At 39.4% G+C, this 25,318-nt stretch overlaps 1 protein-coding gene across 9 annotated transcripts in view; it reads left to right on the plus strand.

Annotated features, from left to right (window-relative positions):
- Positions 1-25,318, plus strand: part of NEO1 (neogenin 1) — a 221,664-nt gene that overhangs the window by 147,970 nt on the left and 48,376 nt on the right. For 5 of the 9 annotated variants that reach the window (XM_069797777.1, XM_069797781.1, XM_069797773.1 and 2 more), the window contains exon 8: positions 20,088-20,307. In XM_069797777.1, the coding sequence (XP_069653878.1) occupies positions 20,088-20,307 (220 nt within the window). The remainder of the gene's footprint in view (positions 1-20,087; positions 20,308-25,318) is intronic. The other 4 variants (XM_069797782.1, XM_069797776.1, XM_069797779.1 and 1 more) reach the window with 1 other exon arrangement.

The raw sequence follows: 25,318 nt of genomic DNA on the forward strand, positions 1-25,318 counted from the left end.
ACTTTTATACTGCAAAAGTTAGTGTTTGCCATTTTGTGCTGCATTTGTGAGTTGCATAGGAGTGAGATCTTCAAGTGAATGAATTGAATATGCTGCCTGTGTCCAGTAGTACACCATGCCAAGATTTTTTGTAGTGGAACTATCCATTTCCTTAAACTTAAATTTTTCATGAGAAATAGTACATATACAAGTAAGGATACCCTCCGGGTGAATTAATATCACCAGCATGGGAGACAAGGAGGAGGAATTAGAAGTGTGCCATGTTGTTGCAGAGCTGTGAGGCCTTTGGGATTGCCGAGGCATCTCAGGGTGGCTCCAAGGGATGGATACAGGCTCTTTCAGAAGGATGGGGCAGGGAAGCAAGGAAGAGGGTCACGCTGTATGCAAAGGGGTGACTCCAATTTATGTAGCTTTACCTTGGAGAGGGTGATGAGCCAGCTAAGAGCTTATGCATGAGGATCAGAGAATGGAAGGACAGTACTGTTGCGTGTGTCTACTAAAGACCAGCTAATCAAGGGGAAGAAGTAGATGAAGCTTTCTTTACACAACTGGAGATTGCAGGCCCTGGTATTTGGGTTTTTTTTAACCACCTGGTGTGTGTTGGCATGGCAACTTGGTGGTGTAGCAGGTGATACAGGGAGTTTTTGGAGTAGGCTGAAGGGAATTTCTTGACATGGGTTATCTGCATCTGACTGGATGACTTAGTGGAGGTGGTGTGTTGGACCTGCTGTTCAAGAACAAAAAAGGACTGATCAGAGATATAACGGTCAGGGCAGCCTTGGCAGCAGTGATGATGAGGTGCTTGAATTTAGGCTCCTAAGAGAACTGAGCAGAAAAAATAGCAGAATTACAGCCTTGAACTTCAAGGCAGGAGATTTTTTACTTGTTCAGGGATCTTTTTGGCAGGTTCCCATGGGAGATTGTGTTAATGGGTGAGAGGCAAACCATTTGATCTTGAAGGACAGTCTTCTCAAAGCACAAGAATGGTCTATTCCAAAGTGCAGGAATTTGAGCATGTGTGTCCAGGAGACCAGTAGGGATAAAGAAGAAGCTCCTAACTGGGCTCAAACACAAAAAGAAAGTACATAGAATTTGGAAGTAAAGGCAGAAAAGTGAGGGATGTTGCCTGGATGTGCAAGGATGGAACTAGCACAAAGCTCAGACAAAGCTCAGCTGGAGCTGGAGCCATTTCAGGGAAGGTTATGGAGCAAATTCCACTGGAAGCCATGGTATGGGTACATGAAAGAGGAAGATGACTGGGAAAATCCAGTATGGATTTACCAAGGGCAAATTGTGCTCAACTATCCCAGTAGCCTTCTAAGATTAAATGGTTGGCCCTGTGGTCAAGAGGAGAGAAGTGAATATTGTTTACTTCGCCTTTAGCAAGGCCTTTGACACCATCTCCAGTAGTATCCCTGAAGCTTAACTGGTGAAATACAGACTTGATGGGTGGATGGTGGGGCGTGGGGAAAGCTGGCTGGCCCAGCAGAGTCCCAGCGTCATGGTGAATGGGGTGAAAACTAACCGGCAGCCCAGGAAATGAGTGGCATTACCCAGGGCTTGATTTCTGGGCCAGAGAGGGTTTTGTATCTTCATCAGTGACCTGGATGATGGGACAGAGAGCACTTGTAGCAGGTCTGCAGGTTACGCCAGAGTGGGAAGAGCAGCAAATACATTGGCAGAAAGAGACGTGACAGACTGGAGAAGTGGGCTGGAGGGAACCTCAGAGTTCACCACTAGCAAACATGCAGTCCTGCATCGGAGCCAGAGTGACTCCATGCAGTGGCAGAGGCTGGCTGCCACCAAAGAAAGCAGCTTTGCAGAAAAGGACTTGGTGGGATAGGCAGGCGGTCAAGGGATGTAATTGTTTCCCCCTGCTTGGCACTAGTGAGACCATATTAGGACAGTTTTAAGCTTCCCAACACAAGAAAGGCATTGGCATAGTGGAGCCCTACTGGAGACCTACCAAGATAATTAGGGAGCTGGAACATGTGATGTACTGATATATACTATGACTCTGAGAGAAATGAGTTTGATTAATCCTGATGAGTGGAAGCTTAAAGTCTTACTGCTCAACCAGCTGATGGAGGGCATAGGGCAGATGGAGGTAACAGTAAAAGACTACAAAAAGGGAATTTCCGATCAGATAAGAGAAAACAGTTTCACAGTGAGGGTAGTTGCAGTTGGAGCAGGTTGCCCAGGGAGGCTGTGAAATCTCTGTTCTTGGAGATCCTCAAGACACACCTAGACAAGGCCCTGAGCAACCTGGTCAAAGGTAGCTCTGCTCAAGTGAGAGTTTGCATAGATGAGCTCCTGAGATCCCTCCTAACTAGTAATATTGTACAATTCAGAAAGTCTCAATCTGAGAGGTATGAATGGACCCCATTTATCTCTTTGTGTATAGTCTTAATGTAACAGTCAAATTATGACAATTTTGTGGTATGTATTTCCCTGCTGATCTCCTTAGGAGAAACATAAATGCCTGGTATTGGTGGCAGTTTGACAATACAAACCAGATTTGATTAAAGTATAACATGACTTCAGTTGCACTGTATGATATTAATTCCTCCACTGAATTGCGTTAGGTGAATCCTAATTCTGAGAGAGTTTTAAAGACATCACTTATTGATGTAAATTGGTGCTTTCTTTGTGTAATTGAATTCTGTCTAGGACCATTGCTGCATGAATAATTTTGGTTTATGTTGATACTTCTCTGCCAGAGTTTGGCCGTGAGCTATCACAAGCCTGATAGCAGTGAAATGAGGTGGACAGGACTCCTGGAGCTTACCTGACCCGCAGCAGGGTGGAGAACATCAGAAGTCTGATCAAAGTTTTCTAGAGGCAACACATTTCAGCTAAGATTGTGCTGAAAAACTGGCATTTCTATACTGCAAGTGGTATTCGGTTGTTTGTGGTTACTTCAGGCTGACACAGACTCGGAGGTTTCAGTGGATCAGAATCAGAATCCACTCTTAGAAGCTATTTCAGCTCCTCTAAACTGGCTCCAGTCAAAAAAATTCCTAGCTATAGTTGGATTTCCCACTTCTTAGTCAAACCTTGGACCTTTTTTTGCTTAACTTGTGGAGTGTCAAACCTTTGCTTTTTTCAGGCTGTTTCTCCACTTTGACAACATGCTCTGAAATTCTAAATGTGCCCTTTGGTGCGCTCGCAGCCCTCCTGACTTTACATTTGTTTAAACCTTAACAAGCCTTTTCTCTGCTCCGTCTGGATTCTTAAAAAAAATATATATATTGAGTCATATGGAACTGGGCATCCCCTCCTGTGTACCCCAGTTCAATATCACCTTTCCTTCTGATACTAAAGCACTGAGAACTATTCTGCTTGTGATTTTTCAGCCAGTTATGAATCCACTTTTGTAGTAGCCTTATCTGCAAGATCTTTGCTTGCTTTTGAAAATGTCATGCGAGGCAACGTCAAAAGCCTTATTTAAATCAAGATATATGAAATATTCTGTTTTCCATATCTGTAAGTTCCATTATTCTGTTGTAGGAGGCAAATACAAGTTCTTTTTTGACAAATTTTGGCTTCTACTGAAAGAAATCCAAAAGTTGGCACTAACAAGCCTGTGCTCTGATTTGAAAAACTCTGTTGCACTTTTGGGTATTTTCCATATGTAAAAATTTACATAAATTTAACTTCTACCCTTGTCTGGTTCAAGCCCAGAGACAGACAACTCGCATGTTACTTCAGGACCTATTTTGGATGATTTCACAGATATCAAATGTAACTTCTCATGCTCTCTCACATCTTATAGAGGTAATTTTTTAGAGTATTTTGTATGCAGCCACATACTATGAGTCAAGAACATTTAGTGTTGTTGTCAAGGTAATACAGCAAATATTTTCTCAATCTATGGAATTCCTGGAGACTATAGAAGTCCTTGAAAAATATGCAGGGTATTGTGGATGGAATGTCAGAGCAAGATGAAAAAAAGTTCATTGACTAAAAGAGAAGGACTCTGGGTATTCCTCTTGAAGACTGTTCTATTTCTTCACTCAAACTGAAGTGTCTTTGTGTTCTTTCTGTCTTATGCAATTTTGTGTGTCTTAATACAAGGAAAATTGGAAGGGGTCCCTGTGGTTTACGTGAGTGGCTTTCAGAAGTCTTAGGGTCCACCAGAGAAGAAATGATGTGTAGAGTAAAACTGAATAGTAAGGCTGCAAACCCTTGCAGCCAAGAATTCAAATTTTCTGTAAAAAGGAAAAAGTACTTGAAAGAAATGAATCATGGATCTCAGGGGAGCAGGAAATAGTAATGAACCTGACAGCAGGTCTGTGCAAAGGGCACTCAACTCTGCTAGGATTGAAAACCTGGTGGGATGTGAGAGATCCCATCTGGTCTCATATGGGGAGAAGATCCAAAAGTAGGAGGATGGAAAATCCACTGTGATGAGTATCTTTAGAGACAAGACTAGCAGGGGAATTTCCTCTCCCTTTGAGAAATCTCCCCACTTTTGTCTGTCATATATCAACATATATCCACGTGTTTTCTTCACTCAGCAGACTTAAGACTTTGTTTAATGTAAGCAACCAGTTGCCATATTAAAACACGGTATTCATACAGCATTTGTCACAGTTTGTCAAAACTGTTTCACAAATTTAGAATAATACTGAAGGTTATGGGACTGTGATATTTGAGCCAAATATCTTCTATATGATATATGCCATTTAAAATAGCTTGGCTATTTGGAGCAGCTATTGTATTATAAAATCCAAGTAATTTCCTCATTCACCGCTGTACATGCACATAAGCTTTCTGCTCTTCTGTGTGCACACAGATTCACATGTGTAAAATGATTTGCATGCATAAGTACTCATCTTTAAATGAAAGAGTTCTAGGATGCTGTAGATACTATACTACAATTCTGCAAAAAACTTTAAAAGCAACAAATGGAACAAATATAACCTCAATACTGATGGCATAATGAAGTTTTGAAAAAATAATGACAGTGCTTGTGTTATGTAGGCGAAAGCTTTTCCAAACTTGCTGCCTCAATCACTGTCTTATAATATCAAAATGGCTTCATAGGAATGACAGATGAACAGCTTGTAAGTCTCATTTTGAAAGTTGTGGTTTAGGAACATAAACAGCATCTGAAATCGCAAACTGACTTCAAACAGGGTTTTGTAAAACCGAAGCCAAACTCTGAGAATATTTTGTTACTGGTTGTGTACACTCATTGCTAATTTTCTGTAAACATAACAGTATGTTCTCCCCTTTAATGCTGAAAGACTTTTTTTCATTTAATTTTGATTTTAATTTACATTACCTAGCTATTATTCCTCAATGAAAGTCAGCATTTGTTTCTCATGGCTGCATGTATGTTCAAAATTGCTAGAAAGCTGTTTTAATTCAGTTAGTTTCATTTCTTGACTCAATCCCTGTTTAAAAAATGGCCTTTATTTATTCCCTCTTTATGGCCCCTGTTTATGTATAGTCTTATTGAGAAGTCGAACTGATTAAAGTAAACCACACTAGATCTCAAACTTCTTGAATTTTAACTTCATGAAATTGGGAGCTAAACAGTTCTCATATTCTGCGTTCAATATGCTATTCATGTTTAAAGTTGGCATGCGCTTTAAATAAATTGCTCTAATTTAGATTAAATTAGTAATAGATTAATGTTTGCCAGTGCGCGGTGAATTGCAGGAAGGCATAACAAAATTTATAGGATGCTTTGATTGTGCTTATTAGTTTTCATTTCTTGTTTTATGACTGTATTTACAGTTGGCTTGGCAAAGAAATTTGAAACCTCATGAAGGTACTCGTATCAGATTGTGTGCACCATGACTTAAATTTAAGTCTGCTCAGCGCAAATATGGGTTACAGTGATAGCTACTTACGCAGTTACGCTTTGAAACACTTGGACTGTGTCACCTGTTTAATTTTGGTTTTCATGAGTAAAATTAATGGTTGAAAGGTACTTGTGTTTAAAGAAATTATATGTCATATTGTAAAGAGGAACAATACGTAAGGAATGTTAGGTGGAGACAGAGGAAGAATGTGTAGGAGCAAAAAGCTTCGAGGTATTTTGAGAAACTTTCAACACACATTAATACAGTTTTTCTATCCTTCACCTGTATTTATTCTATATTTATTGTACCACAGCAAAAGTGGAGTGAACTAGGATGTGTATACACTGTACAACAACTGTGAAACAGGCTTGAAGGCTTTGAGTCCCTGCTTTATATCATCTCTTCTGGGTTATCCTGAATTCCCAATGGAGTTTCTTGGTCCAATAAAAGTCTCTTTGCCACTAGAAAGGCTAATAAAAGCAAATACACTTACTGTAATATCACTTACCAAATCCACCAATTTAATTTGCTGTTTATCCTCTTATATTTTATATAATTGTTGTTTCTGGCAGCTTGGCTGCTGCCTTACTAGATAATGTATTGTCAGCAATGGTTATTACCAGGAACCAAAGCTTTGCAGCTCTGAAACGGTATTGAGCAAATGCAAGTACGTTCAGTGTGACCAGCTACAGTTGTTAAGTGATGGTTGATTGTTCCTCTGCCTATATATGGCTTCTAGTTATAGGTGAAAATAAAAATAATAGGGGTGAGGAACATCAACTGTATGGGATACATTTATTGTATCATGATGGGTGTTTGTTTTTAGTGGGGTTTTCTGTTTCTTGTTTAGATGAAGAATATAGTGGCTGGATTAGCTTTAGCTTGATAACTCTCACGACTACCAAAGGCATTTCCTCTGTCTTTATTATTCATAAACAGGATTGTGAAGATTGACAGAAGTAGCCTTAATTTGTAATTGATCCTAGCCTCATGTTGTAAAGGAAAATATCAGATTTTGTCAGTCTCGCACCAGAGGGGGGAACAAGCGTATGGATATGGTCTTAATTGGTTGCTTGTATTTCAAAGTTGCTAAATTATACAGTAATGTCAGAGACAGCTGAATGCCATTTGGAGAAAAAGAAGGATTGGTTTACAGTTTGGTTGCATATGTAATAGGATTCATATAATTGAATATCTGAATTGAGGAGAACATTCTTTTACTTCTGATGTCAAGTATTTTTCCAGCAGTCTTGACAAGATAACCTAAATAGTTTTATGGATTTTATACCATAAGGAAATCAAATAAATCTAACAAATAAATAAATAAATATAAAACTAATTTTTAGTAATGTGCATTCAAATTCGCCTAATTTCAGTATTGAAACTAACTGCAAATTGTCACTGTTCTCACTGCATTAGAAATATCCTGGTGTGGTCTTTTCTTATTTTCTTGATTGTTTCCCCTCTCCTACTGCCTCTCTTCCACCCACCCCCGAAGAAACTAATAATTGTGGAGCCAAAGTCTTTAAAAGACAAATGGATTCTGCATGGTTTTCCTGTGACATATTATTACTGAAGGTGCTAAAGGAAAATAAGGAGAAAGAGGAAAGTTGTACGTGGGTCTGCTTTTCTGAGCCCAAGCCACAGAGCTAATAGGGGCTACTGTGTCTCAGCAATGGACATTTCACCTTGGGACTAGAGTCAGTGTCCTTTCTTCTCTTTTTCAGGACCATTTTACATATAACTGCTTTTTAATCTCCTTGGTCAAGACTTCTTAACAGTGGTCAATGACCAGAGTAATCCACATTTAAAATGTTGCATCTGTTGCTATAGACTCCATCATGTACATTTGGGAAATAACCTCACATTCTTGTGTGCTGTGATGTGCATACAAAATTCCCAAGCTTCTGAGCTAGTGAAAGAAGGTACATTTTAAAAACGCTGATGGGGTTTACTATTTCTGTTAGAAATAGAAATATGAAGAAACAAAAGAACCTTACCTGGCTCTTTAAAAAAATATTAGGAGTTCGTAAGATTGGGGTTTGTGTCCTTTATATGACTGCCAAAACATCCTGATACCTCATCTAGTTTCTATAAAACGGTGGGTCTGAGGTAGCCTGTAAGTGGTAAGCAAGGAGCAGATACATATGGTCTTTAACAGAGAAGTCCAGTGGAAATTAATATAAAAACCCAATACCACATCTAATTGTATTGCTCTATACACGGTTATAGGCTAAAAGAGGAAAGGTGGGGTTTGCTTGGTATCTTCTCTCCCTTAAAAAATTGTACATATCAACCTAAATGAATGAAAAGTAGAGTACGCTAGATATGTAAAACAAGTAGTTAAATAAGTAGGTGTTTGATAAAGACATTAGCAGAAATGAGTACAATTTTGACATACAAACAGCTCGTTCAGTCTCATCTGTTGCAACTTGAGCTTGCCACAGTTGTTGCTGTGGAGTTACTTGAAGTGTCAGCAGATCCCAAACTGAGGGATATTCTTTCACTTCCCAGTTATTTCTCGGAGAAGACCATGTAGGCCAACATTCAGAGAAATCCTGTGTGTGCTGTAGCCACCTCTGGATTGACGCACATCAGCTCCAGATATCCTAAATGAGAAGATGCACATTTTATCCAGAGGAAACTCTGAGGAGTGTTATGGTCATTTAAATAAAATATTCCAGTTTAAAATCAAGGGTTATCAAAGTTATCTCTAAGAAGCAGCATTGAACAGTGGCAGGAATTGCACCTGGTAGATGAACAACTGCAGCTTGAGGGCGGGTTATTTATTTCAGTTTAGGCTGTTACTGAGAAAAGAGAGAAAGGGAGCAATTACCCTGTGGTGTTTCTTTGAAAATACATCCTTAAATAGTCCAGTAGCGTGGTTTGGTCATGCTGCCGGTGTATTGGTACTGCTCTGCAATCAAAGCAGTGATTTAGTCCTAAACCTGGCTGGTTGAAATTGTTAATGTTAATTATTTGTAGTGTTTACAGAATTGACAGCATGCATGGCTGTGTTACCTCGGGTACACAAACAGTGGGTGAAAACTGAGAAACACTGCAGAAACCACAAAAGGTGAGATTGGAAATGAAGGCACGGTGAAGTGATTTGCTCAAGGTGATAAAATGAGTTATTGGCAGAGTCCCAGTGAAACTTTAGACTGAGGGAGCAATCTTGCCTAACTCTTCAAATATGCAAATGGCTCCACATCCTGTAAGAACTAACACTTTCCAAAAATACACGATATTTTTATTAGTAGCTATCCATAAAGAGCTTTGCTCAAATGTAGCACGTTTGACTTTGAAATAAAATTATTGTTCTCCTGTTATTATTAAAGTCAAGTTACAATATATTGTTGCAGGCTCTGCTGTTCTTGAGAGATTTTTATCCTGCATAAGAGTTCAACTTATGAATATTTACATTAAGAGGACAACCTGTACAGCGTTCTTTTGGTGCATTACATGCATTTTTAGTGCCTTGGGTTCTATATGTGTGTTTTGTTTAGGGTTTTTGACTCTCTTTTTTTCAAGGAGTGGCCATTTAAAAAAAAACTTAAATCTTAAAAAAAAAAATTCACTACAGGATTTTAAGGTTGTTATGTCCACTTTGCAATATGTAGTTATGGTTTGAATTTCTTTCCAATAACAAAACCTGTTTAAAAGTAGTTAGCTTTAAACTCCTCAGGGACAGGTAGAGATATGTTTGGCTTTTTTCCTTCTTTTTTATAGTGCGAGTCTCATGATCCAAATGCATGCAGGGCTTTTTTTTCTTTACATCCTCCCCTGAAACACTGCTATCTGATCTGAACTGTGGGGCTCCTGCTTAGGTCTATAGGAGAGGCTGCCTTCCTCTGCGGACTTACTGTTGTGTGTAATGCGTCAATAAGGTCTGTCACGCCTTTTTAGTGGTTGTTTTATGAGACAGGAAAAAATCAAATTGTTTCCTCTACACCAAAGCATTTAATCATGAAATGAAAATGGGAGGAGTGTTCTTTATCAAAATGGATCTTATGACTTCCTTTGAAAAACAGGCTCATGGTCAGAACGTGTTTATCAGTATATTTATATAGTCACAATCTATTCAGTGCCCATCAGTGTCCATTTTACATTAGAATATAGAACCAAATGAATGCTTAAAAATCATAATCAGTGAGGAGTATTTAGGAATTTGCTTGTTACATATTTTTGGTGGGCTTTTTGCAAGTAATATGCATGGAGTGAAGAGTAAATAACAGTTCTCATTCCCAGTGGCAATGTAAATTAAGATTAAGCTAAGGCAATTTAAAAAAAAAAAAAAGGCATTTTGCCTGCCTGCTTTAGGCAAAAAATGTCAGCATAGAGAAATAAGTAGGCAAGCATCTCAATTTCATTTAATGCTTTTGGGGAGGGGAGGGTCTTTTCCTCAGGATGGTGTATTGCATTTGTTTTTTTTAAGTCTGCTAGAGACAAAGTTGATTCAGAGAGCTGTGTCAGGTTCTTGTCCTCAGTCCTCTTCCTTCTCTGAGATGATCTAGGGAAATACTTTTGTGAAAAAGTAGGCAGTTGATTCAGGATGATAAAGCAGCAAAAAGGTTTATAGTACTGAAAAGAAGCGGATAATTATGTCCAGGTTGAACTCCTTGAAATGGTTTCCCCATCGGTTCAGGTCAGTCAGTACCCCCCTCCCAAGGCAGGAGTGGGAGTTGCTCTGGTGGGAGCTGGGTGCTCCTCTTAGCCCGGCTCCATCCTCCAACTGCACCCACAATGCTTGATGTTGTCTGCATCCCCTTGGGCAGCTCACTTCAACTCGTCCTTGTTTCAGGCAACAGTTTCGTGGGCAGCTGAGATCATCTAAATGGGTCTTTATATCCCAAGGGGAAAGTCTGTAGTTCTGCCACCTCTGTTGAACCAGTTCTGGTGCCTGTCATACCCCTTCAGTACCTTCAGCTCTCTTGTAGCCTGCATGGAAAGTTGCATCCTCTTTTTTCTGCACTAACGAGGCAAATTGGCTTTGGGGTCTGGGCCACAAGGCCAGTACAGGGCTTTATGTTTGTATATATGTAAGTACAGCCAGTTCTACAACATGCAAGGGGCACGTGGGAGAGGGGAATCTCTCCCGTTCAGCAGACAAACTCTAGACAATGTCACCTCATTTTGCCATCAGTCATTGATTGTGTATTATAGTTAAAAGTAGTTAAAATACTACAGAAGTTAAAAGTGTTGGCTTTAATAAGACCAGTATATAAGTGCATAGAGAAAAATGCCCAGGGTTGAAAATTGCTGGCAACTTGGAGGTTTCTTTGGCCAGGTAGAGTGGTGAAATGAGACACTAATATACTGTTGCCATGTGAACATGTTGTTTAAAAAAAAAAGAAAGAAAGAAAAAAAAAGTTACTGGAAAAATACCATTATCAAAGATTCTACTATTTTTCTGTCTCTTTGGGTACCAAATGTCTTTTCTATACAGCGGTAAGCATTACTAATGGATTTTCAGTTAATCACAGCAAGTAATGTATAAAACACTGCAATATAAACTGTAAAAACTCTGTACTTTTTAATTTCTGAGCCCGTTGTCCCTGATCTGTAATACACCACGGTTATGCAGTTGTGCAGGCATGAGGCAGCTTTTATGGGGGTCAGTTCCTCAGCAGATGTGCTTTGCATTTCTGAATGGTTTGTGCAATTTTAATTCTAGAAGTAATTTCAAGGTTAGTAGGCTTTATGTCCAGCTGGCCACAATTGTGCTTTCTTGTAGGTGTTGGTCTGAACGTTCTTGTGTGTTTTCTTTTTCTGACAAATTTCCTTATATAGCAAAATCACACAGAAAGTTCTGCAGTTTAAGTTATCTCATGGAGTGCAATTTTGTATACAACTATTGATACAATTTTGAATTTTCTCTGAAATATTAAATTTTGTTGTCTTTTTACAGTCATGTCAAGCAGACATAGATCTGTGTCTTGCACCAGGTAAATGGAGGTGCTGGTGGTTGTCGTTATAAAATCCAGGATATTCAGGAAAAGTCTGTTCATTATACACAGCAGAAATTAGTTTAATACACTCTTCTTTCCATGTGTGCTTATTCACTTTTTCAGTTTTGCATGAAAGCACCTCTTAGTAGAAGAATAGGAGTCTGATAGATTTCTTTTAATTAGTTTTTCCAAGGGAAGGAAGTAATTCAGATCAACTGATCTATTGAGATGAAGTACCAACTTCAGCATTGTGGCTATTTGTCCTACAAGAACTTATTAGGGCCAGTTAACGTGTTATTCTTTGATTATGGTTTCCTGCAGGGAACTACTAGGAATAACAAGATGATGTCCCTTCTGTCATAAATTTATGAATTAAGCATTTGAAGAAGGACGACAATTTCATACGAGTAAAAACACAGGGGAAAAAATAGGAAAGGAAGTAAAATTTTAAAGGATAGTTGTATAGCGTGGACTTACTAACTTTATTTCATGCTTATTACACTGCAACCAATCACTGCTGTATTTTTTTAATACTATGAGGGAAAGTGTACAGAAGAAAATAAATGGTTTTTTACTATGACGCTTTGAAGTATCATAGCTTCTTGCTCAAAGTTGAATCCTTCTGTTCCAAAGCAGGAGGAATGATATCATATACTAAAGCTCACATTTAGGAAAATGGTGCATTAGGTAAAAGAAAGAAAAACGTTTGAAAGTCTTGATTACCTTTCTGGAATCAGTTAAATAGCAATTTATGTGAAGAATATTCCTTATTGAGTAAACAGTTTTATCTGAATACCCCAAGTCAAAATTAATGTATCGGTACCTCAGATGCATTTTTTTTCTTATGGTATACAGATAAATATTAAAGGTGCTTAGAGATCTGAATGTCCTAGGACATGTTTTTTCCAACGGGTTTTTTTTGGCAAAATACTAATTTGCTATTCTTAGTTGTTGTAGGTCTCTGTTGATGAAATCAAAGATTTATTTACATTTAAAAGCTATAATATCCCCTTTAAAGTCTTTATAAAGAGGACTTTCTTTTCTTCTGCAATAGTATATATTAACCACTCTCTAATGCCCCAGGTTCCTCAGTTGTCCCCATAACTGATTCCCATTGGCCAGGTCTGTCTTTTTCTCCACTTGCTGCATTATCTGTCTCCTCTGAGGGTGCATCTACGTGAAAGTTTCCATTTCCATCAGGAGAGCACTCGTGAAATTTCCACTCATGCCTGTTCCTCACCCATTGAATTGCATCTCAGAGTGGTCTTGGATCTTGATGTCTTTAGAATGAAACTGAACTGAAAGATGCACTCTGGCCCCTGTCGGGTGTTCAGGGTAAGAGCTAGTCCAAAGTGAAACGTATGGAGTCCATATGATATGGGTGCTGGGCTCTCAGAAGCAGCTGGTTCACCCTCCAGTGCCTCTCCTGCTGCCTTCCATTGTAGATGCAGCCTCAACCACGGTTCAGAAATCCGCGATGCTCTCATTTGACAGGCACTGTAACTGTGACTTTGTGAGCAGTTAAATATGGCCAAGAATAGTCCAAATATGGCCAGTAACTAGTTCTTAAAGTGTTCACACATCTTAATTTCGTACATCTCAATACTACCTTCGTGAGGTAGGTTGTAGCAGTGGCTTACTCATTATGCATACGAGGTAGCAGAGGGAATTGAACTCGTCCCAGGTCATTCAGATAACAGCGGCAAAGCTGAAGCAGATAACATTCCTATTCCGCCTTTCCTTTGTGTAGTATAACCAATGGTATAATTGGAATGTTATTGCCCAAAGCAGGAGGAAGCTGTGAATACGCCAATAATGTGCCGCAGGAGGAAAAAAGGAGGAAAAAGGAAATCTAAGCCAGAGGGGCTGAACAACGTGGAAAATATTTCTAATAATTAGCTAACAAGTAGAGCATTTCAATTACTAGTTTTCAGGTGTGGCATGTTTGACAGAGTTGTTTTTAAAAGATCACATCAGCATCCTGAAATGATGATGATAGAATAGCACCACAGACACACATTCAAATCATTTGTCATCTCACTGCAGTGAATTACGCTAATAGCAGTGGGGGTCATTTTTCATACATGATTAAAAGCTGGGTACCATGTTAGTGTAGCAAACCGATAGGCATCTGTAGCCTTTGCCTTTTAGACTTTACCAGCCTAATGTTGGTAAAATTAAACATTGTGCTTTTGCCAGTGAAGGATTCAAGTTATAGAACTCACTGATGGTTATTTGTTTGAGTCCAACTCCTTGTGGGTATTCACGTGCTCCCCAGAACCATGGGATAAAATAGTGGCAGTAGGTGATGTCGGCCCAGAAGAAACCCTCGAAAGGAGCAGCTTGACAGAAGGGATTTGAGAAATTAGCAATCCAGATGTGTATCCCCGCGTCTTCATTCCGCACAGCAAAACGAGCTGGGAACCTTATGGTTTGCAAAACATGGGTCTGGAGAAAGAGAGAGACAGAGAGAAGGAATCTTCTCTGACACTGAGTCAGTGGGCTTTGGGCTACGGCTGTCTTAGCTGCGAGTCTTGGTGTTGCACCTGGGCAGCACAAATGCACAGCGCTACTTGTTGGAATCCTGCATGAAGTATACATACCACAGGTAAAAAATGTTTTTAGTGGAAGGCTAGGAAAACTCTACTTTCTCGTTTTCCTGCCCATCCTCACCCTGTTGGTGGATTGCTGGGTGTCCTGCAGTGAGTGGCCTTCAGTAGTCGAACATTACCTGTATTTGTTCAGTAGTTTAGACATCCTTCTGTTGCCTAGGTTACTACATAGGCATTAGAAAAATTACTGTGTGAAGCAGAAACAGGACTGCTTGAAATATTTTGCTTTGTTTTTAACTTATTTTTGTTAGCTTTCAACTTCGTTAGATGCAGACAGATAAATCAAGTGACTTTCCTTGTCTATTGATCCAGAATTTAAATTGTATTGCGACAGTTCTAATGTATCCTTTTAGCAACATTTATTTAACCTCGGTCTCCCTCCTCAGCCCCTGAGTGCAGTGGAGCCGCTGTTTAAGGAGTGATTCATTTTATGTCAGCTGTTTTGCTGAATGATTTCTTTCAAATGCTATTAAAGACAACGTGCTATATCTCGACTGTACAGCCTTTGTGTGATGCCAATTGAACAAGGACTTTTTCTTGATCCCTTAGAAAAACACAAGCTCAGAAAACTGATGTATCAGCAGTGGTTGAAAAGATAAATCTGTTGTATATATGTCTGGCATGCAACGTCGTTCTTTTTCCATGTTCTTAACATGTCACTTGCTGAATATGCCTATTTTACTTTTTTAAAATGAGGTTAATGTGAAACTGTGCAGGAATAGGCCTGCAAAGAATTTTCCAGAGTATAGTTACTTTTTTAAAAGTGATGAAATATATGTTAGAAAGAAGAGAGTTGTTTTGCATGTTACTTGTTACACCATGCTTAAAAGCTTGAAGTAATAAAGCTGCTCCCTTATTGGCATTAAAACTAATTTTAGTGTAATTACTCATTAACACAGCTCGGCACTGCTGAGCATTCTGCTCACACGGCTGTGTACAAATCAGTTTGTAATGGCACTCGAGGCATTTTGAGGAAGAATGGGGGAAGAAGGAAAGGAAATAACCTAGTCTTCTAAATACGTTCCACAGCTATCAACAGTACCAAATTGCTACCAAGCTGATATTTAATTGCAGCTTTCAGTGGGTGAGTTTTCATGCCTATTCATTGCTTACCTTACTTGTACGATTTACAAGTCCTTTGTGCTTTTATTTGGTTCAGTTTATTTTTCTGACGCCACTAGTTTTTTGTTGTGTTTGACCAATCTACCTATAATGCTGTCAGAAGGAATATTTCTGGTTTTGAGTCTTGGCGTGAGGATAAAACTGGGTTTCTGTTCAACTAGGAAATCTTGGCAGCTCTCCCAGACTCTTCATCTTGATGCCTGCAGGTTCTTCGAGCACTGTGTGTGGATCATTTAAGTAAAAGATGGATCTTTTTCATTACATAGGAAGACAAATACATGAGTATGTGTGATGTGTTTTAGATTAAGCAGGTGAATTTTAAAAATTTATCAGGGGAATAATTTTCCTTAAAGAAATTCCAGCATTTTGTTTCAATTTAATTATTTAAAAAAAAAAGCATCCTTTGTGTCAAGAGCATGTAATTTGAAGCAGATCACCCTACCAATTACCTACAATATTACCAAGACATGTAAGAGAAACCAAGTATTAATGTAAGGTGATGGAAAATAACATGGTTTGCAATTTGAGTGTGAACAGATCTCCCAGCTCTAAAAAGACAACTGCTGTACTAGAGAATGGTAGTCTGATACTGTTCTTTGGCGTTTTGTTCTTTGTAAGTTCATACAGTAGAAATTAATCTCCTGCAGTCTTCCCAGAGTTAAAATGAACAACTAAAGTAGCAACTGCCTGTTGTGCTGGACGTGAAGTGTTCGTTCTTTTTAAAAAATGGAGGCGCTTCATATGTTAAGTAGTTTAAATAAATGTGTGAAGCAGTCAATCAAAGAGTTCACCAGAATGGTACAGAAGATGCTACTTCAGAAGGCATTTGGCTATGCAGCTGTAAAACACAAGTTTGTTTTTATAACAGCTTCCCTCCAGATTATTCCTCAAACTGTTTCATGGTTTTAAATAATATTATTAATGTAATTAGCTAATAGAAGGGTAGGAAATTAAAGCTCTCTGCAAGAGGAAAATATTCAACTGAAGTGTAAAGTGAAATTTGAAATGAAATGGGAGTCAGTCAAGCAGGTGCTCTGGGAAAGAGGCTGAAAACTACAGGCACCAAGGAGGTTTTTGCTGAGTGCTGTACCTTGTTCCTCAGTGGCAACACGATGTGGAAGGAGTAAAGGTAGATGTAGTGAGTAAGTCTCCAGTCCAAGGGAACTGTCAGCATGGGCTGAAATTTAAATGTGGGAGAAAGCTGGCTGATGTAACCAGGACCATAAATGTGATACTGAATTGGCACTCTAATTGTCGTTTAGGAGCAGAGAGATGATAGTTGGGAAGATTCCCTGACCCCGATGCAGGGCATTTGTCAATGGTGAACTCTGAGGTTCCCTCCAGCCCACTTCTCTGTTGGGTCTCTTTCTGCCAACATATTTTGCTGCTCTTCCCAGTCTGGTGTAACCTGCAGACCTGGTACAGGTGCTCTCTGTCCCATCATCCAGGTCACTGATGAAGATACAAAACCCTCTCTGGCCCAGAAATCAAGGCCTGGGTAATGCCACTCATTTCCTGGGCTGCCGGTTAGTCTTCACTCCATTCACCACGACGCTGGGACTCTGCTGGGCCAGCCAGCTCTCCCCATGCCCCACCATCCACCTGTCCAATTCAGATTTGGCTTTCCTAGTTCCACCTCTGCATGCCTGGATGGTGTTACTCTGTTTCCTTTAGTTAGCCATCTTGGTCTCTGGTTTTGCTTCCTTTACACTTTCTGTGTTTGAGCTGGGCCAGGAGTTCCCTGTTCAGCCAAGCTGCCTTCTTGCTGTGCCCATTTGTTTTCTTGCATGTAGGAAAATGGATTGTTCTGAGTTTGTGAGTGGTTTGTCTTTGAAGATCAGCGAGCTCTCCTGATCTAAGTTGCCCCTGAGGGCAGCCCATCCATGGGATTACACATGTCCTGTGACCATGCTCAAGTTTCTTCTCCTGTAGTTCAGTGTCTTGATTATGCCAGATGCCTTCCTCGGTTTCCTCAGGATCTTAAATTTTACCATCTGAGGATCATTTCAGCTAAGGGTGCCATTGACTATCAAATCTCTGAACAGATCTTCCTTATTTACAAATAGCAAATGTAGAAGAGCATCTCTCCTGCTGGGTTATCCGGCACTGGTGTCAAGTTGTCCACAAGACACTTCAGTGTTTACTGCTTTGAGGAATGGTGATGTTGTAGGTTGGAGTAAGGTTTTAGCGGTAACTGTAAGTGCTGATAACTTTAGCTAGAACCTTTTCTGCCCTGAGATGCTGCTGTTGCTCCTTGGTATATGGTACTGTACCATTGAACAAGGGGTGAAGCTGTGTAATGAAGTATGCTGTACTGAGTAGTCTGCAGTAACAAGGTTATCCTTGGGGGCATAGGAGCCCTGTCTGAGCCCAGAACAGCTAAAAACATGGTGCGTTTCTGTAAGAAATCTAATTATGGGAACATAAAAACAGTTTAGATTTTGCACTGAGTGTGAAATTAATGGTATAGTCTATTGATCGGGAGGGGCTTGCTGGAGAATCCTTAATTGTGATCTGTGGCTCTTACAGTGTGGCAAGGATAATTAGGAAGATATTCTTGAGTACTTGTCTTTTTGTGATCCATATTTTCAGTACCAAAAAATGCATGTTCCTGGTGCTGGGAGTCTTGCAGAGTCCTGTAAAGATACAGGTATTGAAATAAAAAGTCTCAATTTTAGTATGAAAGCAAGAAGGAACATGTAATTGAAATGTAATTAAATCGGTGATTGTATTTACACCAGTAGTTGTTGGGGGAGTGAAACTTTCCCAGTTGACAGAATGGGCAATATCCAAGAGAGGAGATAAAACATGAATGAGAGCTTCAGGAAAGGTGGAAGATGTGATGGAGCAGTAACAGGCACGCCGGCACACGGGAAGGGAGAAGGGGACATTGCCAGTGTCCCTGTGGAGCTGGGCCTCTGTTGTGGTGGCCATGGGTCCCCAGAAGTACACCCTTGTCTTTGTGGTGGTGTGTTCAGTAGTGTTTCATGTGAAACAATGAAGTGTCTCAGTTCTGCCCACATACTCTTATTATGTCGGACAAATCTGGTAAGAGTAAATGGCTTGTTCGTCCACCATTGTCAGTAGTTGCCTAAGAAATAGAAATGAAAAAGTGAGTTCTGCCAATTCAAGACCTACATATGACATGATGCTTTGGTTGACAAAGGTTTTTTTTAGAATTTAAAATCAAGTTGTTGTTGATGATGGACTTCTCAGTGCAGCTGAGGTGTTCGCGGTGTGTCTGCCTGAAGGTTTGGTTGCTCAGATAACTTTTTCTGGTTTAGTCAGGGTTTTTGCGTGCAGTTTTGTCCTTGTCTGTCAAGACACAAGTCCACGTGTTCTGGTAGTATGTTAGGTGGAGATGCTGCAGCTCTCAATAAAAGCTGTACTAGTCCTGAACTTCTTTCTGGGGAAAATTGGAGCCATTTTAGTTAGTTTCTATAATTAATAAGTGAATAAATGTATTTGGCAGCACGGAGTCCCTTGTGGAAAATGTCATCGGGTGGCTGAAGCTTGGTAAATAGTTAAGAATCCAGAAAAATTCAGGGTATCCTGAGCTTTAGGGTTTTGTTACTAATTGTGCTTCCTGTAATACTCTGTGGTAATTGGGGTCCAGCTGCTCAGAATATTACTGTTAGATTTACTGGATGGATTGCTTTAATAGGATTTGGAGAACAGCTATTTGTACGTTACAGCCTGTGCTGTTAACTTGCCAACCTTTTAATGCAATAATCCCGGAGATTTATCCTAGCTTTAAAGTAGTAATACAGGAAGACGTACATGACTTACCACAAAAAAAGTTTGCAAAGCCTTCGTATAGTATGAAGCAAGAGTTGTTTATGCTTGTTAGTATCTTTGTAAAATGATGTAATATACGTTATGAGAGGGAGAAAAAGCATTGATGGAAAGAAAACAGTGACCTTAGTGAAGGTTACGAAAAACTCTGTATTTCCACTGCCATACCAAGTTTGTCACCACATCTTAACTGTTGGCAGTAGTAGAACCCAACCAGTTCAGAAAGCAGTTACCTTGTGAATTGACTTCAGTGTTTAATTGCACAACCTGGATGAGTTTGCACTTCTTAAATTAATTTTGTGTATTCGTCTGTCTTTTTTTTTCTGATTGAGAATAGTATAAATTAATTCTGCATGTTAATTAAAGTAGAAAATTGGGTCTGGATGTATTTTTGAATAAATAATGCAAGTTGGGTTTTTTTTATTGGTAAACATTTGGTATTACATCTGGTTTACAAAGAAATGAAAATATTGTTTGCCGCTGGTACGTCCTCTTCTGAGGTCATATTTTATCCTCAGTTTTCACCCTTCCCTTTCCCTTGCCACTTCCATTACAATGGAGATTTGGTCTGCTTGCTCGACAGTGATGTGTCCTTTAATATTTCCCATTAGTTTCCAGTAGTTACCTTTGCCTGCATGTCAGCCTTCAGTTTAATGGCCTTTTTTGTGTGTGTTCATTTTCTTTTGTTTCCCATCGTGGTTTTGTTTATTTCTTTTGTGTTTTTTTTCTGTTTTCTTTTTTTAAACCGTGGTGATGTTTGCCCTTCATATTCCCCAATGTTTGCACATGACAAGATGTTGCCATCCCAACATTACCTCCCACTTCACTGACCAGTGCCACTAATGACCATCTAGCACCAGCTACAACAGGACCATTGCCTTCAGCCCCGCGGGACGTCGTGGCCACCCTCGTCTCCACTCGCTTCATCAGACTGACGTGGCGGACGCCTGTATCAGACCCTCAAGGAGACAACCTCACCTATTCAATCTTCTACACCAAGGAAGGTATAAACAGGTAAAGATTTCGACGTGTAAAACGGGTTGTGCTCTTTCATGACTCTTCTTCATGCTAGCTTTGCTTAGAAGCACTATGAACTTTACCTCTTTCATGCTCAAAGTCTTACAGGCTGTGGAGTCCGAGGGGTTGTGTCCCCTTCCCTCCTGCACCCTGATTAGAGGAAGTGCATTTTTATTTGCTTCGTTACTGCATATACTTATTCTTAGGAGCAATGCTTGTGCATGTGTTTGACTGCAAACAGTTGCTACCTGCTTTTAGCAGACTGCTTAGAAACCAAGAGCAAGCATAGACTGTAACACCTCTTCAGGAACACTGACACTGCTATAAATGCTGTCCACAGCGGGCACAGAAACATTCTGCAGATAAACCATGTGCTACTGAGAGTGAGCAGTCACTTCGTGCTTTATGTAGTCTGATTCTAGAGAGAACCATGTGGTAGGTGTTGGTTAAATGTTGATTCTCTCCTAGTAATTCCTGTAAATAGAAGTTTCATGTATGTGAAACATCCATGAGGTTTTGACCTATTATCCCAATGGTTTAGTTCAAGCTACCCATTTTAATTCCTGATGGGATCTACTGCTCGGAATTACAGTTTCAAATTGTTGTGATAAGTTCGAAGAAGTTAGAGCTAACAATCATTTTGAGCAATGCTTAATTAATTGCAAATTATCTTGCTTATCAGATTTATTACTCAAGAGAAAATTATCTGTCTACTTACTGACTGGAGCATGAGACTCAAAGTCATTTGAAGAGAATATAAAACGTGCTGCTATTTATGGTGAATTGCCACTCTTTCTTAATTCTGTAGATAGACATCTTGTCCAGGCTCATGACGATTAATTGAGGCAATTAGTAACATTTTCTTTGCTTCACAACTGTTGTTTTTATACTAATTCCTTACTTTGGTAATATTCATTCTTATTGGAGATATTTTAAGTGGAAAACAGGTGGGATCTGGCCAGCCATTCTTGCTTCTTGCCTCTAGTCCTTCATGTTCCTGGTTGTAACCGCTCTACTGGCTGGGTTTTTAGAAAGTAATTTGCTGGAGATGGCTTCATGCCTTTCCCTGTACTGCTTTTGAGGAAACAAAATGCATCCCCTTCCACTACATAGAAGACTATAGAAATCTAGAAGATATTTCTCTTGGGCCAAAAGCATGCGCAGAACAAAGGGTAAGAGGAATCTCATAATTTGTGGTGAATAACTTAGGAATTTATAGGATAATCTGCAGAAACTGCTGTTTCCAGTTCTTGCACAGCAACCCTCCAGGCTTGAGTTAATGTAGTCCACAGAAAGTTTACACAGCAAAGTACTTAAGCTGGTCCTTATGCGTAAGCAGGTGGTTTCATCGACTTCATTGAGATCTTTGTTTGCTGAAGTGTCTTTCTGGATCAGGGTTCAGAGTAGGCTCTGAAAGATTTTTATTAGCACATACTATTTTCTCAACTTTATCCCTCCTTTGCTTTTTGGAAGTTTGTTGGGTTTGTTTTTGGTTTTTTGTTATGCCTCATAAAGACAGTTGGTATCACACATTTCACAGACTGGTATGAAAATACTGTGAAATCCTGCCTTTCAGCCTGGATTTAGAGAATGAGAACAATAAAGTGTAAAAAGAAAAAAAGTTCTGTTTACCATTTTGATGTTACATGGTACTTTTTGACCAGTTGGTTGGGTCTTGTGGAAATGTTGGTTGGTTAGTGGATAAAAAAATAGATGAGCATGTCACACACACCTAAGCAGGTGGAAATCAGAAAATTTTGAAGTCAAGCTTGCATGTGCAACCCTCCTTTCTTCCTTAGTTTAAATGATTGCTTTGTAGTCCTTGAATTATACATGATCATATATCTTTGCTGTGGTTTAAGTGCATATGTATCATCCCCTCATACTATTATGTTTTTGCCTACATGTACCGTTTTCATTGCATGCATTGCTGGATCCTTTTAGTAACCTAAGTGTTGTCTCTTCCTCGCTTGTATTTGAGCAGTGATCAGACTAGGTATTCGATTTATTCACCTTTTAAATCAGGCTTGTGAAAAAATGAAAAAAATATGTATAACATGGAATGGGTTAGCTTAGATATTCTGACATCTCTAAACCATCTTTAAAGGGCTGTAGAGAGTCATCTTCATATTGTGAATTGTAGGAGTGCTTAAATCTCTCTGTAGTGTACGAGGTGTGTGGTTCCTGAGGTATCAGCTGCCTCAACCACCACTGATTTACGTTCCTTTTATTTTTATCTGTTCAGTGCAAGGAGATACACACAGAAACATGTTAAGGTGTTCCTTAACTTTGCCCTTTGAACTTACTTAGAGGACTGCAAGACACCTAGAACGTGAGTTCCCACCCCGTAATCATGGGGCACTCCTGCAAAAGGCTCTTCTGTGCCCCATCTCTGCTTTATGCCACCAACTGCTTCAGCTGCCAAGAGGTGCCTTCTGCCCCTGCCCCCAGAGAAATTACATACTTTACTTTTTAAACTCAGTGTCTGCTTGCAGAACAATGTTGGCCCCTAAGTTGAATGCAACAGATGATTTGGAAGCGGCAGCAAACAAGGAATTCCAGCAAAAAGTGCTTTCATCACTTGTGAAATGATTAAAGCTGGGTTTGACAGTACGTAGTGTCTGCTGAGGAGGGGTGAGTGACAATAAAGATATGTTGGACTTGGGGGTTGCTCTCTTAACAGAGAAACTGAAACTGTCCATGGAAGAGGAGCATTTCAAAGCCTGGAAATCAGCTGTGAAGACAGCTTGTTTCTGCTTGTTTCACTGGCTACAGGATGTCACCAGCTGGTGGCATGTCTTCATGTTGGCTTGATGGTGTCAGAGGCTTTGATTGAGGCAATTACGTACAGATGAAGTGGGTGTCTCGTGGGTTTATTGTCACACCTCTAGAAGAACTGAAATAATCTGATCAGATAGAGATTAGTCTTCCTCATAGATTGTATAGTTACATGGTTATTTCATCCTTGCATTAGGTATTCCAAGTTGAAGACAGTTCCCCTGAAAAGGGTATGAAAATTCCAGTGTGTTGGGGGGGCAAAGGGAGGTTTGGTTCTGTGAAACTTTAGACAAGCACTCAGGCAGAACAACTCCAAACTTTCAAGATTTGGACAAAACCAAAAGAAATAGCTAGCACATTGCTGGTACAAGAGGGTAAATTACATGTGTGAGATACTAAAATAATATTAAACCCACAGTTCAACGTAGTGTGCTTCAAACACAGAAAATGGAGTTTAATTGTGAGTAATCACACTGTCAAAATGTCTCTCTGAGCTCGGTGCCAGGCTCTACAGCTGACGTGGCTGGCACATGATGCTCACTTCTTAATAATTCCCTGAAGGTTGTTTTTTATGTATAAGTGCAACTTTAAATTTCACGTTTCCAGTTTAACACTTGTTTCTGGTTTTGAACTGTAGGCTTTTTCCCTTAGGTACTTGATAGCTATTTTAAACCTTAAGTCTAGTTTACAAAGCTCTTTAGTTGGGGATTAAACTGGAATGAGTTAGAATCGTCATAATGTTCTGTAGGGTAATACAGTTATTCATATAGACCATCTGTTTTGTTACCTATTATGCCTACCTAAACACATCAGAGCTCGTAAAAGGTGCTCAAGGCTCCCTAAGAAAGGGCATAAATGAGAGATTCATGTAGCACTTAATTAGATTAATCTCAACATATTTTTAACATACTGTTGTGAGGGAAGGCACAGTTCCTAGTTATTAGTGAAAACTGCAATACTTTGACGTGTCTATTTATTTTTTGATAAACGTTGTCTTTCCATTAAAATAATTACGGGTGTTTTTTTGTGATTTTAGATAATAACCTTGGACTGCTGATGTTTGGGTTTGGTTTTTTTTCTGGATAAAATCAGTGAGTGCATTTACACTTGAGGCAGAAAATGCAATATATTTTGCATGTCAATGGGAGATGAATGTTATTCCACAGCTGTGAATCAGTTGGCACTTAGTCTGGGTTTTCAAATACCATGATTGTATCTAAGACACGTCTTAAAGGAAATTATCCGTTTGAAAATGCATTTTCAAGCAAACATTTTGCACTAGCTATAACTGGAAAAGTTAGTAAGAGAAAATATTTACCTTTTTCCCTGCCCCCCCCCCCCCCCCCCCCCCCATCACATTCTGTGGTGGGTGTGAGATTTCTTCAGTGTGTGTCTCACTTCTCTGTCAGCTTATTTCTTGCAAAAAATACTTTATAAACATTAAAAGAAGAATCTTTTGTAAACATTTTTAATTCAAATGTGCTATAATGATGCTGCTCATTTTACGATGGAAATTAATAAAAAACTGAAATAAAGCTGTTCATGCAATACCATTTTAGCTCAACTTTCATGAAGGAGAATATTCTAGAAAATGTGTTTTAAATAGATCTTCAGTTACAGTAAGTGTATTGTTTCCCTCTGTATAGATGTAGTGTAATAGTGCAGAAATCAACAGGGATTTCAAAATGTTTTCAACCAAGTTATGCTAAATCAACCATACCAATTGATTTAAAAAGAAATAAATGAAGAATGGGGATTTTGGCATCATATTTCTGTGATACAAACTAAAGCGTAATGGCTGGAAGGTGGTAGGAAAGGGGGGAGAGACTGTGGAATAATTTTGCCTGGGCTTCTGTATTAAAAATGATTTAATAGCAGCTAATCATCAGGATGAGAATTGTCTGCCCTCTGCTGTAGAGCTAAACAAAGTCTAGTAGACAAAAGGGAAAGAAAGAATTGTATTCAAAGCAGTCACATTTTCCCTTTATTTTCTCAGTGGGGAAGTTTTTGATTTCTTCTTTTGTAATAGTGTTTCTATTTGTATTTACAGGGAGTAGGTAGCTTCTTTTTCAAGGAAGGACAGTATGTAGCTGTCGTTGCCCAAACGTAGCTCCGTGAAAGTTCACGTGGCAACAGCAATGTGTTGGAAATAAAGGCTGGAGTTAGTTGATGATTAATCTTTTAATCTTCCCCTCAAGCCCGAACTTGATAAGAACCGATCGAGTTTCCT

Source organism: Haliaeetus albicilla, chromosome 12, assembly GCF_947461875.1.
Source record: "Haliaeetus albicilla chromosome 12, bHalAlb1.1, whole genome shotgun sequence".
Lineage (NCBI taxonomy): Eukaryota > Metazoa > Chordata > Aves > Accipitriformes > Accipitridae > Haliaeetus > Haliaeetus albicilla.